General features: G+C 38.0%; 1 protein-coding gene across 1 annotated transcript in view; it reads right to left on the bottom strand.

Annotated features, from left to right (window-relative positions):
* The window catches only part of adamts17 (ADAM metallopeptidase with thrombospondin type 1 motif, 17), a 142,809-nt gene that overhangs the window by 75,767 nt on the left and 51,308 nt on the right, over positions 1-15,734 (bottom strand). The window contains exon 8 of the mRNA XM_083559569.1: positions 628-733. Coding sequence (XP_083415695.1) covers positions 628-733 — 106 coding nt within the window. The remainder of the gene's footprint in view (positions 1-627; positions 734-15,734) is intronic.

Raw genomic sequence — 15,734 nt, 5'->3', positions numbered from 1 at the left:
TTTTCTGTGTGTGTTTAAAGTGTGTGGGAGGATGATTTATGGCTTAAACAATAAAAAAAAAACATTTTCTTTTTTATGTTTTTACACTGACTGATAAATGCCAATGAATACATTTTACAACTCGATTTTGGAGAATGATTCACAAGTGTCCCAGTGTTTAGTAAATTACCAGATCACCAACGCTTTATAGATTCATGATGTATGGAGCTAAGAATCTGTCTGATTTGGAAGTGGTAGCATACATTACAAATCAGTTTGTTACATCGCAAATCAATTTGTTACATCACAAATCAATCACACCTGTTTCCTGTTTTTTAAGAATCTCTAATTAATAGCTTTTATCCTGTTTTTGATTATTTGCACCTACCACAATAAACATTTGCGCCTGCATATGATTTCATCCTAATTACATTACACCACAACGTTTAGACTTTCACCTATTTTGTGGGATTAAACTTCGGCTCATATTTGCATTTTTGCATCTTTCCCAATTTACTTTACCTCTGCCTCTAAAAGTGTCTTTTGTTTCTTCAAAACTCTCTGATCATCTGTGTAAGATGATGTGGAATCAATCTTTTTTTTACATTGTGAAAGTGGCATTCTGCCTTTCTTGGTTTCTAGACTCACCTGTGTCCGAGCTCATGGGCAATGGTGAAGGCCAGGTTGAGGCCGTTGTCCTCGGCAACGACGCACTTCCTCTTGCCACTGCAGGTGCCACCTAAATATGCGATTCCTGTGTTGGGGAAAAAAACTGTTTTGAGTGTGTTACATTTGACATCTTATTATCAGACACTACAGCCGTGATTATTTTCCCTCACTCTCCCCTCTCCTGACCAGATGTACCTCAGAGCCTGCTTTTCATCCACAGATTCTAATGTTCTTAGCATTGATCACCTCAAATGACATCATGTCAAGGACATTACATTGGCTCTAATAAATTCACTAGCAAGGCTTGATGAGAGGTTTCCAGTTCAGTGGTCTCTGAAAATATACCTGTGAGATTTGTAATACTGACCCCATTTATTCTCCAATCACACTAGCATTAATCATCAGCCAGGGTAATGGCAACGTCAGGATACAGTTAAACGTTCGGCATGACTCAATTGTGAGTAGACACAGTATGAACTGAATTTGAACCTGGCTTTTGCTAGTGGGGAAGATTAGCTAGCAGTGAATTCATTTCTAATAAGTGATAACTGTAGATTATATACATGGGCTCATCAGAAAAAGCTTACTAAGCAAAGCTGGAGGTTTTGTACTTCCATAAGATATTTTAATAATAAATCGAATTTGGTATAATTTTGTAAAAAAAAAAAAATAAATACTTAGTGTAAACAGTATGTGCACAGAAAAGACAATGGCTAGAAGCATTTTTGCAGCATGAATGAGAAACGTGAAACCTGCAAGGCTTCATCTCGCACACATATTTCAATTGAGTACAAGAGCAGTAAGACGCGAAATCCTTAACAGTCCATTTTCCTCGATTGACAGCTCGCTTTTAAATCCTTAGAGAATCTGTCTTAAAAATAACCGCTGACCCTTTAAATTAATGTACAACCACTAAGTAATTTATGACTCCCATGTCAAGAAGCATTCTTTAAGACATTCTAGAGACAGGTTCCTAGAAATCCAGCATACCTCAGAGCATAGACAAGCCGCTGCAAAGACAAGCTCGCACCATCAGCCTGCACAACTCCTTAATAATGCTGTCCTCAGCATGATTTAATTGACAACAGATTACCTGAAGCAATTGAGGATGATGAGGACTGAGGCGAGAGCGTGCAGTTTGATATGCGAGTTATGTTGCAGGTTCATATGCTGATAATAAAAAACATTTTGGAAAAAAAAAAAAACACTTCATTACCTGTACAGCTATATAAAAAAAGTCGCTCTGGGAAAGGGCGTCTGCCAAATGACATAAATGTAAATGTAAATGTAATACATCCAAAGATTGTTCCAAACCTCATAGTAACAATTTGTGGAAGAAGCACATATAGCTGGAAAAGTCAGGTGTCTCAAGTGTGTTAGTGTATTTTTTGGCTTACTAAATAACATTAAATGTATCTTTTTTGCATAGACACTATTTCACTTTCATTTATTAAGTCAAAGATGCAAACATGGATATGGATCAGATTATACTTGACATATGACTTTGCATGCAACATGCAGAAACAGCGGTAATGCGAGCAGAATTATTCACACACTCGCTCGCATATGTTATGTACATCTGGAAGATTGAAAGTGGCATCCACTAGATGTCTGTCTGTCAGGATTCCAAGTTAACTTTAAAACATAAGTTTAGCAATTTCATGCATAGCAATGTTAAAAGCGATGCTCAACTCTGTTAAGACTTTCCACTTTAATAAAAGATTGGTACAGATCTACTGGTGTGTTTCAAGACCATTTTAAAAGTTTTCAAAATTGAAGCACTAAATGTGTTCGTAAAAGCAGTAGTCAGTTTAAAGAAATACTCCATTTCTTTTAGTCAGTCTGTGTTTTATCATCACATGCTGCTATACTTCCACCATTATTTAAGATGTTGGATTTTTGGTTGGAAGAATGTGGGTTCAAATCCCAGCACCACCAAACTGCTACTGCTCAGCCCATGACCAAAGCCCTTAACCCCAAACTGCTCAGATGTACAAATGTACAGATGTTTCACACTAATCAGACTTCACACTGGCAGTTTGAATCTGAAACATAAAAATAACTGTAAAGCTGTTATGTGGACTGGGAATTGCATCATACCATTAAACCTAAGACTATCCCATAGAAAGTGGTCTGAATTAAATTTGACCAGTAATGTGATTCTTGTGAATGCATCTCGTATTCGGGTGTTCAATTCTTCATAAAAACGTAAAAAAACGTAAAAGACTAGAAAAAAACCTGCACATGTGACTGAAAGTGTACCATGTTTACACACTATCACCTACAAAATAGTCCCCTTGTACAGCAATACGGCACTCCCGTCGTCCCTGCCACTTCTGGAATACTGTATGTCCCGGGAGTTTTCTTTTAAAAGCGTGTCAAGCACCTTCTGCAATTTGCACTGGATCTCTGTAATGGTGTCAAAAAAGTGAACTTTGAGCTGAATCTTCATCTTCAGGAAGAGGACGATATCCACAGGAGCCGAAGTAAGTAAGTGAGATTTTGTGGATTGTTGTCATTATCATTATCTTGGGGGAATGGTAGCTCGGTGGTTAAGGTGCTTATATTACGTTTCTAATCTTGTGTACCAGTGTAGATTCATTCATTGCTAGAGACATAAAGCACTTTTGTACGTCGCTCTGGATAAGGGCGCCTGCTAAATGCCGCAAATGTAAATGTAATCGTGCTGGGTTACTGAACGGAAAGTCGGGGGTTCAAGCCCTGGTATCACCAAGCTGCCACTATTGGGCCCTTGAGCAAGGCTCCTAACCCTCTCTGCTCCAGGGGTGCTGTATCATGGCCGATCCTGCGCTCTGACCCCAGCTTCTGAGCAAACATTTGTCATGTCAAACGTCTCTGTGACAGATTTGGCCAGTTTCACGCAGTAGTTCACTTTTGCTCTTTGTTCTAATTTGCTGTCCATGATAAAATCGTAGACGTGGTAACGTACATGGTCAGTTTAGCACCATTAGTCTGAAGACTTTTTCACACCACCTCAGAAAAGTGAAAAAAATATGGTTCCCAGCATTACCAAGCTTCCACTGTTGGCCCCTTGTACAAGGCCTTAAACCTTAATTCCTCACTTGGATAAATGAAATAATTGCAAGTCACTCTGGATAGGGGTGTTTGCCAAATGCTATAAATGCGAATGTAATGTAAACCCACAAGTTTGATTTGATAGACTCGCGTGAGCCTTTAAGTAGACCATTGTTGCAAATATAGTTGCAGTTGAATAAAAATTTGGCATTCTGTATTTTGCACTCTCATTCATTAAGGCAAATGCACAAACTGGAGAAGTCTTATTCAGCTCATCTGAATGACTCAACCCTAAATAAGTGAAGATGCTGGCCAGTGGCAATATAAATCTATTCCGTGCTCAGCAGAGTCTTCTGTTGAAGGAGCGTTTCATCTGGTATTGTAACAGAGTGCCTTTAAAGAAACTCATTAGTTTAAAACCGCATCAATCATCGAGTTGGCCAACAAAATGACATCTGAAGGCTGTCGCATCACTGCATATCTGCTTTAAGGCACCTGGTTTGTGTCTCTCACTGGCCTCATCCCAGAATGCCTCACTTGGCCTGGGACCACCATATATTTAATCAGCGACATTAAAACCAAATCAGCCCCAGATGGTCATATCGAACGAAGCAACGGTTTCAACATTTTCATTTGGGATAAACGTGCGCTCATATCGTTTTTGGATCTCCATCTGTGAGTGACATAAGCCAGTTTGGACTCTATAGCTCAATGCGATGACGGATAGGACTTTATACGGAGGAAAACGAACATTGTTCAGAGTTTTGCGTGTAGCGATTATAGAGATCAGAGCTCCACTGTTTTAACACTGTGTAACAAGCTATTACAAATGGACATTTCTTATTTTTTCACTTTCTTTTCACTTGGTAGTGAAGAATTTCACATTATCGCTTTATTATTTCTTCTACACATTCATCCACCTGACATTTTATTAAAGCATTGAAAAGTTTCCTTAACAGGGAAATGGCGCCACATGTTATCACTTGATACAATGTGAATAAATAACACCGAGAAAAAAAAAAAGCAACGTCATGAACTCTATTTAAATCAATAAAACCCGTTGAGAGATGCACGATGGTGACGTGGCCAGATGCAGTGTTCAGATTATTAATGTGCCTAGCAAAATGTGGCTCACACACATACAGGGATTCCTGTTTATCACTGCCGGACTACTGGAAATGAACAAAAAAATTAATAAATAATACAGATACTAGGAAACGTTTATAAGAACGCTGAAAATTGCTGAGTGATGTTTTCAAACCTATGAATGCCACATGTTTCAATGCACTGCAATGTAATAGCACAGCTACAGTCTGCAGTCACAATCTGCATTTGCTGATTTGAATTTGGCTTTTTACAATGAAGAGCGAGTTGAGGCACAATAACCAGAAACTAGGTTAAGAAACTAGTAAGTTAAGTACACTCTTTGTCAAACTAAAACGAAAGAATAACCTGTGGAAAATGTCCAAATACATATAAATATTAACACTGAATTAGAATTATAAATTACATTACATGTAAACTGCTCATATTTTGTATGATCAGACTGTGACACCATGTTCACAGCAAGTGAACATTCCCAAATGATTTTCCTTGTGCATAGTTAACAAATCAACACCGAACCCAATTGAAGCTTTAAAAAAAATTCTGATCCTCCACATAGTTCTCTGCCACTCAACCAAACCTTGGGGTAGAAACACAGGCTACTTCTTATTATCATGAATACCAAAAGCAGGAAGCTACATTCCTGAGAGAATTCTTGCTAAATTAGCTTGCAGAAACTGACTTGAAAGAATAGCTTTGTCCTTGCCTTTAGTACAAGCAGCATCTGTCTTCTTTCTAATACAAAATTTTGTTCAAACAGCTACATTAATATTTAGTTTTCCTATGTAAATAACAAACTAAGCCAACTTTTCCTTCTCTTAGCTAGAGCTAGCTAAGTAATTTCTAGTACTAGCTTCCATATTAAACACTTATTGTACCCTGTCCAAAGTGTATCAGTCAGTTCTAAGCCCAACAGTGGTTTTGAACAGTTGACAATTTAAACTTTTTTTAATCGTCCTCGTTCTGTGTGGGTTCTGTGTGGGTAAAATTTGTTCAGTTCCTGGAAATTTCTAGTGTCACATATTATTCATATGGTGCTTTTAAGATATTTTTCCATGTTATGACCTCTTGTATCTTGAAAACTCGTTGGTTTTGGTAATGGATTACAGAGAGACATGTGTACCACCTTATATTCACATCACAGAGACACAGATCATGGTTAAAGGAACAATCTGGGGAACAAGAGCATTTTTTTTCCAGAAAGGACAATTTGTTTGCACTTATTTTAATAATTATTCAGCATGATTGATGAAATTACAGAAAATACTATTATTTAAAATATATATACCTTTACTTGTCATGATAGCGCCACAGGCTGTGCTGAACTACACTTCCCATCAGCCGCAGCATGTCACATGTTTTCTATCACTTGCACCTGTGTCTTGTTTCACCCAGATTAGCACCACTATATAAGTTCCAGTGTTTCAGCACTTTGACAATCAGGCTTTCTTTTAGATGTAATCCTCTTTTAAGTGAATAAAATGCAGACAGTTAACCAAAAACAGTAAAGGCAAGAACCCGAATGTGAACAGAGAACGCTCAAACATCCAGTTTAAAAGCAAGACATGTGCATACAATGACATACAAACACAAAAAACAACAAAAAACATGTTTATTTTGTATATATCAGTGCTAATCAGGGTGAAACAAGACACAGGTGCAAGTGGTAGAAAATCTGGAAAACAATGTGATTTCCTGGTACTGATAGGAAAGGTCATGGCAAATGAGAAAAATCTGAACTTTCATGTGTCATGGTTGTTTTATGCAATTTCTTTCCAAGTGCACATCATTTTGTATGTTTAAAAGAGTCTTTAAATGTCTTTTCCTAGCCAAGTCAACACCTGGTGCCGGTTGTGGTTCGTCCATTTAAAACCCAGGCCTACAGTAGTGTCCTACCTGAATCATTCCAGCTCCTATTACCATCATTATGATGCCACGGGTATAAAAACCATCAATATTATACAGTAATTAAGTATAACAGAGTGCTGCTTCACAGACAGGTATCTCATACAGTGAAAATGAATGCCATTACTAAAGCAAGAAACCCAATTAACACAATTTAACAAGTTTCCTTTTATCTTCAGCAGAAGCATCGATATTAACCTCATAAAATGACCCTGGGTTTTCAGTGCATTTTTTCTGTGCATTATGGTTTTCCTGGGGATTTGAAATTAAGGCAGATTGTGTGCTTTGGTTGACCTTTTTATCATGATGTCCAGCTTTTCCTGAAAAGTCTGTATTGTAAATGGCCTTGTGAGTATATCTGCACCCAAATAATTTTTTTCTCCTCCGTCAGCCATGGTGAGAAAAAAAAAAGCTATTAAATCCACACAAATATATTCAAGCTGATGCAGTTTGAAAACATTAACTAGTGCTGACTTTATTGGGTGCATGACAGATAGCCCCAGTGTCAACAACTTAAAATCGAATTGGTAAAAGCAACAGCTTTAAGCAACTTGTACTAGCTGCAAGGACCCCGAACTGCTGATTCAGCAGGCTGGATACTCCAATGTAAACAGACTCTCGGCTTAATTAAATATATATTAAAATGTAAGTCAGTGAATCATGATCGGCAGAGAAGGCCTTGCTGGCCCTGATGTCCCGACACTTCCTGGTGCTAAATAAATGTCTTTCTCACTACTTCAGTATTTTAGACTTTCTTTGTTCCTGTGTTTGTTTTGTGTTGTTGTGTTGTCTTGTGCTGTTTAATGTGCACTGGTGTACACCTCGCTCTCTTTTGACAGTTGTATGTGAATAATCAACAACAGTGCAAGATGTGATGAAAAGTCTTACTGGATGAATGGCAGGTTGACTTATTAGGGGGGAAACACACACAGAGACTACAAAGCTTGTAACAGTGCAAGCCAGGTGTGAAATTAACCGGTGTTGACCCCACACCCTTAGGCCCTGATTTTATTCCACTTGTGTCTTTTTATTATGTCTTAAAAACACACCACATGCCAAATCCCATTCATTCTGTCATGGAAAGACCTCTCGCGGTCTTCACCTCCAGCGAAGATTGGACTGATTAAAATCGGATTTGTGCTTGAGGATTTACTGTTGACATCCGCAGCTTTGTACGGGAGCACTACATCTCATTGCTAAAGGCCACACACAGAGGCTGTGACAAGTGGCTTGTGGGAAACTATGAACGTCTGAAATACCCAGGGCCATGTACACCGTCCCTACTACCTACATATACTTTCATGTTTCAGACATAACTAATATGTAAGGAATGAAATACAATAAACCAGTAAACTATGCTTACTGTGCTAAAATGACTTTAGAATTGTACCCTAAAGAAAAGCCATAACTGTGAGGTTGTTAGTCAGTCATGCATTTCACACTTCACTGGTGTCTTACTTTATACAATCCACCTATTAATACCATCATTATGACTCTATACAAACCATCAGTATTGTACAGCAACACAGTATAACTGTGCATGTTTTAAATGGTTCATGAAAAAGTTTTACAATTGTTTTGTACTGTTTTTGTTGATCTTTTCTCATGGTGTCCAGATTTTCTTGAAAAGTCCATCTTGTAAAAGTCCTTGTAAATATATCTGTAACCAAACCAAATTTCTCTCCTCTGTGAATCTGTGGAATGAACAAGCAGCTATTTAATCCACACAAATATATTTGAGCTTGTGCAGTTTGCTTCGGTTTACAAGCTCTGACTAGTGCGCTCTCGGACCATCCAATCAGACGTGAAAACGCTAAAATTATTGAACGCCTGCTAGATGGCCTAGGAGTCTGCATCTGGGAATCTGATTGGTTAAAGCAACAGCTTTAAGCCGAATGAACTTTATGCTTAAAGCACCTGCACTGTTCAGTTTTTAGGGCCTCAGGGTAGATACCTTTTGACACCGACAGCACGCGATGTGGCAGCCGAAATCTGATTGAATAGAAGCTATACCAAACATTTCTTGTAGCAACACAATCAAGAAAAAAGCTATAAAATTAAGAGACTAGATTACTGGAAATAATTTAATACAAATTCATAGATAATAATATATTAAAATGAAAGTCAGTGATTTTGAGATAAATATGATATGAACCCAAGCCGCACCAATGAGTAAAACCTGAATAATGGAGGACCGAAACACAAAGGCGACCAGGATGGTTATGTATATATGACCACAAAAATCATGATGACTGCATGCCTAACATTTGCTCAGAGACCTCATAGATTTCACAATAAGTATAAAATATTTATGCTCAGATTAAAGCGTAAGGCATAATCGCAAAATCGATTTGGAGTTTTGAAAGGTAATAAGACGTAAAAATTAAGCTTTTAGGCGTTCATTTATTCGTCTGGAGTATTTTTGTACTGCTCAGGAAACCGACCCAGATAAAACCAGAGCTTATCCTGGGAACACAAGGCAGGAATACACCACAGATGGAACACCAAAATACACTCTTCCACACACATCCATTCCAATGTGCAATTTAGCATAGCTGATTCACCTAATGTGCTTTAGAGGTAGAAACTAGAGAAGCCGGTGAAAGTTTAAATGGACTCAGTGAAAACCTGCTGCACCATTATACTGCCCTGGTGGAGATTTACCGAACTACAAAAAGTGTTGGTGGATTTACCGAATGTTAGTGTGTGCAAAGTGAGTGAGAAAAAACGCATAAACACACTGATCATTTGTTTAATAATTAGTTTGGGCTTGGTGTGGTATAGAATATAAGGGAGTGCACTGACCTTTAACGATATTGCCATTGCATTTATTTCAGCATTTTTCAGCAAAAAAAAACACTAACTTTACACTTACACACTTTAAATGTGCAATGAATGGGTTATAAATATTAAACATTTGCTATATTGCATACCTCAAACTACACATGTACACCTGTTTAAACCAAACTGTACCTCAGGTACTACCCATGATTCCTAGGCAATCCCATGCTCTGTCATGAACCATGAACCACAGGACTTATGGTCGACCTATCCACATTCCCAATCACTGAGCTTTACATATGCTAATCAGAATATGTTAATAGCACATATAATGTAGTACATAAAAGGTGCTTTATACTTGTCACATGTACTTTACAGCACAAATTCTTTTTTTCGCATATCTCAGCGATGTTAGGAGGCTGGGGTCAGAGCGCAGAGTCGGCCATGTTACAGCACCTCTTCAGGGTTAAGGGCCTTGCGTGTGTGGCAGCTTGGCAATACCAGGGTTAGTACATGATAGTACATGTAAGGCAAAGGAGCACAGGAAATAAGGACGCTAGCCAGACATATTTTACTTACGATTCGAGGTGAGATCATCGCCAGGCATAGCTCAAATTTTTGCCAACGATACAAGAGGATAACTATCGCACCATATGTTATTACAATATGTTAGTTATCACTTTTTAGCCTAGTCAGGGAGGTTTCCTGGCAACAAAAACATCAGACTAGGCAGCGGACTGGAGCTTTTATTTGCCTGTAAGCTGTCTAATGAGTTCATGAATTTTTCCACCCCTGACTTCCACGATCTTTCTCGCACTGAAATAGATCCAAAAGCACATTTTTACATTCCATACGCATTTATTACACACCGAGAGAAGCAGCTGCGTTTCCATGCAAGCCGTCGGTACAGAGAAAAAAATTGTTCTACATGTCATAGGCATGTAGTTCTGTTGGATTAAACTGCTATGATTCAAATGCACTGGTGGAGCCTGGTTCAAGCCTGTGTTATTTTAACCAAATGAATTTCGATCGTCTGAACGCTGACTTGCACTGACATGTGCAGAACCTCTCGCGTTTAAGATCCGACTCTACTCAGGATGAGTGCTGAAATAGTACAGGCGCCTATGCTGGTTCGAACATTTACCAGACGATACATCATGCTGCCATATCTCATACATAAATAGATTTAAGAGTCAAGACCTCAAAAAATACCATTCACAGAACTATGCATAAGGGCAAATTTCAAAGCCCATGTTTGTACACTGCCAGCAAATCTGAATAATCTTTAATCTGTCTGTTGTTAAGCACACAAGTCATGATCAACTAGGGTGAACTAATGCATACTTCCTCAAAACCTGATAGTCTCTTTGGTGACATTAGTCAGTACATTGAAAAGCAAAGCATAAGCCTTTCCTTCAGACTTGCACATATACACATTAACACACGCCCCAAGTTGCTGGCACTTTGCAGGCTGTGAGCTAATGTGTGTCTTTGTTGTTTGTGGCAGAGCACAGTTTTTCTGGGAAGCCACAATTTTTTTTAGTTAAAAGCTGGGAACAATGAAATAAATGCACTGGAGAATGTGATCACATATAACATCCTACTCAGCACTTCCAGATCAAAGTCGGATCATCTAAATGCTCGGTGTTTCTCACGTGGCTGCACACACAGTGTTTTGTTAATTAACCTTCAGTGTTGTATACAAGCTTCAGGTATTTCAATGAACAAGCTCAGCAGACTTCGTAAGTAGACTCGCTACCAAACATACAATCCGCTGGGGAAGAATGAGTCATCTGGGCCATTACCAAGTACCAACTCCAAATGCAATCATCCCATCAAATGCAGTTGTGTAAAGACTTATGATATTAGAGCAAGAACGAATTACTTCTAAGAAACACAAAGACACATAAGTTTACTTGAAAATTCATTGACTAGCCAGAACACAATAAAAATGTATACAGTTTATATATTATATACACAAGATGCACATTGCATCAGAAAACCCTCAAATCTTTTAAGTCTCTGGTTTGATCCTAAACATGGTTTAGCATAGATTTCATGTTCTCCAAGTTTTTTTGTGGGTTACCACTAGAGGACAGCCAAAATGGAAATTTTAATGGACCGATATTGAGAATCGATTAGCCAAAATAAGGACTTTGGCGCCAGACGCTGGCTTTACATCTGAGTTAAAGCGTTAATGCACAATATAGTGTCATAATCTGTTTTGAAAAATGTTGACTGAGATGTTTTTTCTGTTGATGATAATTAAGAAGAACATGGGCCAATATATTGCCCATTGCGATGTAACTGTTGACCGCTAGTTTTAATAAAAAATCCTCCACTGGCATTTCAAATGAATGGGTGTGTGAATATGTGTGTACATGGTGCCCTGAGATGAACCGATATCAAATCAATTCTCATGTCTAGTATCCACCTAAACTCTGACTGGTATAAAGTGCTTACTGGAGATAAATGAATATATGACTATTGCACATCACATCTCAAGTGCTGCCTGTACCTTGCATCCATGGAAGATTATGACCACCTGACTAATATTATGTTGGTCCCCCTTTTGCTGCCAAAACACTCCTGACCCGTTGAGCATTAACAGCATTAACTTCTTCAGCAATTTGAGCTACAGGAACTCATCTGTTGGGTCAGACCACACGGGCCAGCCTTCGCTCCCTACATGCATCAACAAGACTTGGCCACCCATGACTCTGTCGCCGGTTCACCACTGTTCCTTCCTTGCACCACTTTTGATAGATACTGACCACTGCAGACCGGGAACATCCCACAAAAGCTGCAGTTTTGGAGATGCTCTGACCCAGTCGTCTAGCCATCACAATTTGTCAAACTCGTATACAAAAATATTTACGCTTGCACATTTTTTCTGCTTCTATCACATCAACCTTGAGGAAAAAATGTTCACTTGCAATGCCTGATCGGTGTACATGTTCTCACTGTGTTTTGTGTACTCTGGTTTCCTTCTCCTGTCTTTTGACTAGTGTTGAATGTTGATGAGGACTTCCAAATTGCCTGTATTGTGTGAATGGGTGTGTACTTGTGTGACAGGGTCCTGGGATGGGTAAGTCCTTTGTCCAAGATGTCCCGTACCTGACTTCTATTTGATAAGTGACAGGCTTCCCAGGAATTTTTCCATGAGCGCATATACCAAACAGCTGCCATTTGATCAGAATCCAATTATAATATCATTTTAAATTTTGTATTGTCTAAACTCGCTGGCTGCATTAAGCAATGGATGGCACTACATGACATGCTATTAAACAAAAATTCATACTGTTTTGGTCCGGTGCAGCCAAGCAAAGTACATAGCTCTGAAAATGGAAACTCCTTCCAGAAACATATGAAAATAAACAACCGTTTTTTTAATCCATTTAAAATTTGCCTTAGATTATGTAGATTATGTCTCTATGATTGAGTTGTTACAATAAAACTATTACATTTCACAATGAGGATATTAGATAAAAGTATGACTTGAATTCCAGCCAGTAGAGCTGCTATAAAAGATGAATTGACACCTTCTGATCAATCAGATTTTAGCAGCACTAGGGCTTAAATACATTTATATTAATTTTATACCAAGTGTTTCAAAGTGCATTTGCTGTTTTAAAAGAAAGGCAGCACTACTCTAAACCCATTTCTAACTCTCTGGCAAAGACTGAAGACTCTTTCACAAAGAGTGAAAATGTTGTCCAGCTGCTTTTACTAAGGAGCACGGAACTACCCAATAAATAACGCTACACAGAGCAATCCATTTCGCTGCTTTGTTCCTTTCATGCGTGGGCAAATTAAATATGCAAGGCATTGATTAGTGTCACGATTTATATTTTCACAAATGCTGATTCTGACAGGGACAGAACAAAGCAACTTTTTCCTTAAAAATGAAACTAGGTCACATTGTGCATAGAAAAGCAGAAAAGGTTCAGGAAGTCTTTAGAGTGAAAAGCTGTTGAAGGAGGTTTAGGCAGACGAGTCTGTGACTCTGAGTTCCCAAATCTGCAGGTCTGCTGCAAGCCAACAATTTCCTTTCCATGTCCATGACCTCGCAATGTGTATTTGTGCACGTGTGCGTGTTTGACAGATATGCATTTCGGAAGAGGTCGGCGTCAGTGGTCCTGCTACTGGGGAAAGAAGCCCAAAAACATCTACAGTACTTCTTTATAAACTTGGATATCAGAGAACAATGGCATGTCAAAAGAAAGCCTTCACATGTCAATAGTAACCCGAGCCTTGTGACTGTATAATGTCATACATGGGAGAGATTTCCTTTGGCCTGGACACATTTTCTTTGGAAGCATGGAAGTAGCAAAAAATTATATTTAAAATGTAAAATGGAAAGTGGCAATGCAATATTCAAAATGACAATGTATTTCTGTATTCAAATTTACATTTTCCATACAACATATGTGCAAAGTTTGGCACAAAAAGAAAACTAAATGATATATAGTTGTTTTATTATGCAAATTATTATACTTATTTTAACGCTTTATAAAGTGCAAAATTAAAATGTATCACCCGAATTGATTTAATATGTGTAAATGATCATTTAAATGTTATTTGTCCTAAATGCATTACACTAGAACTGCACTAGAACTGCACTAGAACTGCAGTTAGAACTGCATTTTTAGATTAGATTAGATTAGATTAGATTAGATTAGATTCAACTTTATTGTGCGAGGTACATTTACAGAACCAATGAAATGCAGTTAGCATCTAACCAGAAGTGCATAAGTGGCCTATTTACAATAAATAGCAGTGTGATAAATAAGGGTATAGGGTCCATATGTACAGCGGTGAGGGTGAATAATGTACAGAAGGTGCAGTAGGTACTATATATATATATACACACCTTCTCATTCAAAGAGTTTTCTTTATTTTCATGACTATGAAAATTGTAGAGTCACACTGAAGGCATCAAGGGCTATTTGACCAAGAAGGAGAGTGATGGGGTGCTGCGCCAGATGACCTGGCCTCCACAGTCACCGGACCTGAATCCAATCGAGATGGTTTAGGGGTGAGCTGGACCGCAGAGTGAAGGCAAAAGGGCCAACAAGTGCCAAGCATCTCTCGGGGAACTCCTTCAAGACTGTTGGAAGACCATTTCAGGTGACTACCTCTTGAAGCTCATCAAGAGAATGCCTAGAGTGTGCAAAGCAGTAATCAAAGCAAAAGGTGGCTACTTTGAAGAACCTACAATATGACATATTTTCAGTTGTTTCACACTTTTTTTGTTATGTATATAATTCCATATATAATTCCACATGTGTTAATTCATAGTTTTGATGCCTTCAGTTTGAATGCACCTGTAGCATCTGCCCGATAGGAGCAGGATAAATAGTCCACGGTTGGGGTGAGCGGTATCTTTAATAATGCCCCTGGTTATTTAATCATAACGCCATAGCGTTATGTAGCAAAATTTTGTTTGTATTTCAAAAGCATTCTGTGCCAAAAGTATAGCAAAAAAGGTAGTGATTTAAATGTCTTTTTTAAATGCGCTGACACACTTAAGACGTTTGAAAAATGCATTTACAATTAAAATGCTGCGACGTATGTAGTTAAGTTGATGTGGTTCCTCAACTTAAAAGCGTAGAAGCTGCTCAAACACTCAAATTATATTTGAAAATGTTATAAAAAAATGTTTGCCCCAAATAGAACTAAGTTTTCAACATTTCCTTTCTTTTTTTTTTTCCGACCGAACATGGGATTTCTAGGTGGTTTAATCAAATAATAAGGCACATTACTTTATTTTATTTTATTTCATTTTATTATATGTAAGCTATACGTAATAATAATAGTAATAATAAAAAAATATATTGAATGAATGTTGTTGAATACCAACCTAGATCTCAATATTAAACAACCTTAAAAAATTTCAAGAATGTTAGCAAATTTTTTTATTTAAAATCTGAAAAAAGCTAGCTAAGCTTTTTTTACTGCACTTGCTGTGTATGCAGTGTGTTTTTTACATTGACGTGCCTTTCGCATTTGTTTTTTCGTCTGGTCTACACCTGTCTTGTGATTGATGTATATTCCAAATGTGCTCATCTGTTCTGTTCTTGATTAGTTTGCATATTTTCGTTTTGCTGAGTCTTGATGTAGTTGTCAAGTCTTACTATGTATTCTTGTCTAAACCTTGCTCTTGCTCTAAGTCTAGCAGTTCCTGGTTAAGTTCTGCTTTGAAATATACATTACTACATTTTGATGTGTGAACTGTGATTAGGATTACTAGAATGGCC

Source organism: Silurus aristotelis (assembly GCF_946808225.1).
Source record: "Silurus aristotelis genome assembly, chromosome: 13".
NCBI classification, from domain to species: Eukaryota; Metazoa; Chordata; class Actinopteri; order Siluriformes; family Siluridae; genus Silurus; species Silurus aristotelis.
This window is presented reverse-complemented; position numbering and strand designations above follow the sequence as displayed.